Below are 4,950 nucleotides of genomic sequence, written 5' to 3' on the forward strand. Positions count from 1 at the left end.
CCCCTCTTGAAAATTCTGGATCAGCCCCTGCTATGTGTTAAAAGGTTTAAGAAACAAATATGTTACCAATACTTTTATACCCGCCTGAAAAATTAAACGAAAATTACTGATTAAACTTGATCTGTAATGAAATTACAATACTGTACAAATATTTCTATTATTGTTTTAATGCTTTCATGACATTCATTCTGCTAACGAGAATGATGATGATTTCTTTCAATTCTTTCATAACATTAATTCTGCTAACAAAAATGATGATAACTACAGGACAAAGGCGTTCAGTTTTTATTTCAGTTCCACCAGCACACCAACAATGACAACTAGAGTACCAAGGTAGTAGTAGTAAAACTTTATTTTGGCCTATTCACGATGTACAATTCAAAAAATTGAATGCTGTTTTTTATTATGGTCGTCAGATACCTTATTTACAATGTACATAATAAACAAAATTTAAACGCAGAAATTAAATGATATAGATACAAAACACAATTATTATAGAGAACGCTAAAGTCAACAATTTAATAAAATAAAAGTAATCTATAGCAGCAATGGCAAAATAATTTATGGAAATGAAGAAGATCCACTCCACAAAAGTAAACTGGAAATTACGAAAAAGAAATGTAAAATATTAATAAAACACTAAGTTAGTGATTCATGCAATGTTTATATAATCATATTAATTATACTTTGTTTTCATTAATTATTAATACAAATGTGGTTCTTGATAGAAGACTGTACATCTGTGCTCAATATGAAATACTTTTTTTTAAAATTATTCTCGTGCATTCAGTTTGCATTGATTCCCGTCCAAAGGACAGGTACACAGCTAGTATAAAATATAGGCCCTAATTCATGTAACCATAATATTACTATATTCATGACTTATAACAACCAGGGATGTAATTATAGTGGGCGGAGGTGGGTGGGGCCACCTAGCCTTTAAGTTTTCCACCCAGTCTAAAGCTAATTTCATGGCCTTCCACCCACCCTTATTAACCCACTTTTCCATCCTTAAAGGCCAGCTCCGGGCAAAAATTTTCAATTGGCTATGTATATTATAGTTATTAACAATCTATTGATTCACTATGTTTTGGCATTTTTCTGAATTTTGTTTAGCTACATGATTTTTTTAAAATAAGTACTTTTTTTGAAAGTGGGGGTATAGGTAAACTTACCCAGCAAAATTCCTATTCTTTTGCACACAAATGACCTTAACAGCAGGCATTTTGAAAAAGTCATATCAAATAAATTGTTTTAAAGGCTAGTTCGACTTTATACGAGTAAAATTGTAAAGTTCATGAATTTTTTCAATTATTTGAAAAATTCATTCCGAATACTTTAGATATAAAATAGGAATATGATTAAACTCATTGCCAAAAATTATTGGTATATTGAAGTGTAAAAGTGTTACTATTAAAGTCACAAATTATTGTTGAGACTACTTAAACTGCAGTTACTTTTTTTTTGTGTATAATTTGTAGTGCGAACCAAATGTGATTTTGAAGATCCATACATCTGTCACTTTAACCAAGATTACTTTGATGATTTTGATTGGATAAGAACATCTGGATCAACAAACGCATCTGGTACTGGCCCTAAGTATGACCACACCTACGGAACATTACAAGGTATTAAAAAGCTGACATGAATTTAAATTTCCTAAATGAAATTGTAAATTCTTAATGAAAATATTTCTAAAACTACAAACGAAATGAATAAAATAAACTACGAAGAGATATAACAACCATATCTCTTTGAAATCATGGACATTTATTTTACCATTTACTTACAGGTTTCTATATGTACATGGAAACTTCAAATCCGAGAAACTATAATGGACCTGCACGAATTTGGATACGGACATATCTTGCAACAGACGTCACATGCGTTGAGTGGTTCTACCACATGTACGGCACCACAGGGAACATATTAAATGTGTATATAGTCAAGACAACACATGCTGTTGGTACACCTGCATGGACAGAAAGAAACAACCAAGGAAATATTTGGCAACTTGGACAAATCTCAGTTAAAACAGTCAATTCCTACTACTATATAATGTTTGAAGGAATTGTAGGAAGTAGTAATACAAGTTATATTGCTTTAGATGATGTCAGGATCACTGATGGAGCATGTTCGAAAGATGGTAAAGTACATTTTAATCTCAAAATTCACTACAATAAAATGATTATCGTTTTTGCAACCTGACCTTTTGTCTCGGCTTTACGATACATACAACCTTCGCCACCCAGCCTTTTACCACACCTGGATTTGAAGAGTGTGAATGGAATTTTGTATTGTGTGCTTAAACTTCTCTGAGTAAGAATTACAAAGATGCTAATAGATATTGAGGCTCTTTTTATAATCCTATTAATCTTAATAGTCTTATCACTGACTTGTAAAAATCATATAATAACTCAAGTACACAGTCTTGATTAAATAACTGATGAGAAAAAAAACAGAAACAACCTTTTCATGCGATACAGAAAATACATACATTTATTGCATTTTATGAGTAGTTCATTTGTATTTTCATCCCAAGTTACTTTATTGTCTATGACGATTCCTAGGTACTTAGGTTTTTCAATTACTTTAACTAATTCGTCATTAATGGTTAAATTATCATGATGCACAATTTTCTTACGGTAATTTACAACAATCTCTTTGGTTTTTATCAACATTTAATAGTATAAAATTAACCTTGACCAAAGAGTTGACAAAAGACCAACAATACGGAGTAATATCATTATTTTTGACAAGCTTAACTATACAGGTGTCGTCAGCCAATTTGAGGTTAAAGCATTTACTCTGTTTAATTGGGGTACATAAGGATAGAACATAAGGGGTGACAAAACACACCTTCAAGGATCTTTGGTGTTACATACAAGTGAAGAGGATGTGAAACCATTAAACTATTAAACTATTATTAAACTATTTGACTTCTCCACTAAGAATGTCAGAAATCTAGAAGTTCAACTGGGCTACCCCATCTTGATTGACTAATCGGTAAGAATATGCGGTTGAATTTTTAAACGCTGATTTTGAAGTCGAGGAACAAAATCATAGCACACGTACAGGTACTCTCAATGGGCATCCACCTTTGTGAGTTAAATTTTGTAACAGCATCAACAACCCCCCCCCCCTTTTTTTTTTTGCTGTATGCATATTGAAACATATCAACATTAGTCTTAGTATCTTCATGTAAAATGATTTCCCATAAAATTTTTGGGACTAGCATTGAGGACAATATGTCTAGTCATTGCATATCAAAGGGTTCTCTACTTTGATATAGGAAATGTTTGCATAGCTTAGGTAAACAAGAAATATCCAAAGACCACTGGAACAAGAACTGAAATATATTACTAATTTGTAAATAACAGAACTAAATTACTTTATTTGAAACACCATCAGGCCCTGGATTCTTTATGTGAGTTGATTTTCCTACTTTTCAACATCAAAAACGGTAACATTGATTTTGTTGTGACAATTGACGAACTTGAAAGATGACTTCAGCGAAAGAGTATAAAATATGTTTAATTCATTCGTAGAAATTGCAGTGTTCTGAAGTCCGCAAGGCTGTATTTACTTCTAACTCCGTTTTATTTACTGCATCCCGATCCATACATTCCGAATGTCACAAGATTCAAATTTATCTTGGATTGATTTTCCGATCACTCTTTTACTTACATTTTAAATGCGTTTACTGTTTGCCAGAGCTCCATTTCGTCATGTAGAATATTTTTCTTTCATCAATGTACGTAAATCTTTAAATACCCATTGTTTGATATTTGGATAATATGTCTCTCATATATTTAGTTGGTATAATTGCGTTTTCACAAAACTTTATGTACGACAATACACTTTTAGTTGCTACATCAAGAAAATTATTATTTGGAAAATGTCCAAGTCGGTCAATTTAATGAAAATATTGAACTCATCTATGGCATTTCTTAATTACACTTTCACAGTTTTGGTAACAGCTTTTCCCCGTTTTAGTTTTTGATTGTACTTTGGTAACAGATGAATGAGGTGATGGTCTGATTTTCCTATTCCATTTTATTTCTTAACGGTGTATGCATTTACGATGTTTCCACAGCATTCACCTAGTGTATTCTGCTTTCTATATATCAACATATTGATGAATGGGGGGAGAGATTGTTTAAGCTTGCTGCGATAAATGTCAAAATACAAGATTTAATGCATCAAATTTAATACCACTTTTATCATGTCAGAGCACTCCACCAATGTCTTTATCACACAGAATTCAATATACGTTTTCTTGCAATTGTTATCACAATCAGTCAATATAAGGACGAATATATCAATTGATTGCCAGATTTTGAACAAACCAATTGTGGTTAAAATAATAGAATAAGTACACAGCGTGAAACATTCATAGATGTTGTTAAGTTATTATTTTCTGTTGGGTTGTTTTCTGCCATGACGGATGTTTTCGGAAACAAACTGAATCATACAGAGATATCAATATTCAACTCTGCCGCATTTATTCAACAACTCGTGTAACATATTCTCCTTTCATTCATGACCTCTATCAAAGTAAAAGGTCCTGTACAAAACAAAGAGAGGGCGCTATATAGGATAACAGTAATCCTGATTATGAGAACACATATCCAACACTCCCACTTGTTCTCATTTTAGTAAACATCTTTAAATTCAACGTTAACATATCAAAACAACTATAATGGATAAAAAAAAAATATTCAACTTCCACTTCTTCTTGTGAGATCAACCTTCTTCAAATACAGTATAGATCTTTACCTTGATGCATTTAACAAATCAACATCTAATTGCGGTGTGATGAACTAACTCCCAAACAATAAACACTTGAACTTATTAATTTTTAATTTTGTAGCAGGTTTTGTGAAAATATCTGCAACCATATCTTCTGATGGGCAATACTCAATATCTATTTTGCCCTCATTATGAACA

At 31.8% G+C, this 4,950-nt stretch overlaps 1 protein-coding gene across 1 annotated transcript in view; it reads left to right on the forward strand.

Annotated features, from left to right (window-relative positions):
* Positions 1-1,481: 1,481 nt before the first annotated feature.
* Positions 1,482-4,950, forward strand: part of LOC117103294 (MAM and LDL-receptor class A domain-containing protein 1-like) — a gene marked incomplete at both ends in the record, with an annotated part of 12,931 nt that continues 9,462 nt past the window's right edge. Inside the window, 2 exons of the mRNA XM_033243841.1 lie at positions 1,482-1,628; positions 1,793-2,146. Coding sequence (XP_033099732.1) covers positions 1,482-1,628; positions 1,793-2,146 — 501 coding nt within the window. The remainder of the gene's footprint in view (positions 1,629-1,792; positions 2,147-4,950) is intronic.

Source organism: Anneissia japonica, unplaced genomic scaffold, assembly GCF_011630105.1.
Source record: "Anneissia japonica isolate Jap-2015-1 unplaced genomic scaffold, ASM1163010v1 scaffold2861_len14627_cov128, whole genome shotgun sequence".
In the NCBI taxonomy this organism is placed as follows: domain Eukaryota; kingdom Metazoa; phylum Echinodermata; class Crinoidea; order Comatulida; family Comatulidae; genus Anneissia; species Anneissia japonica.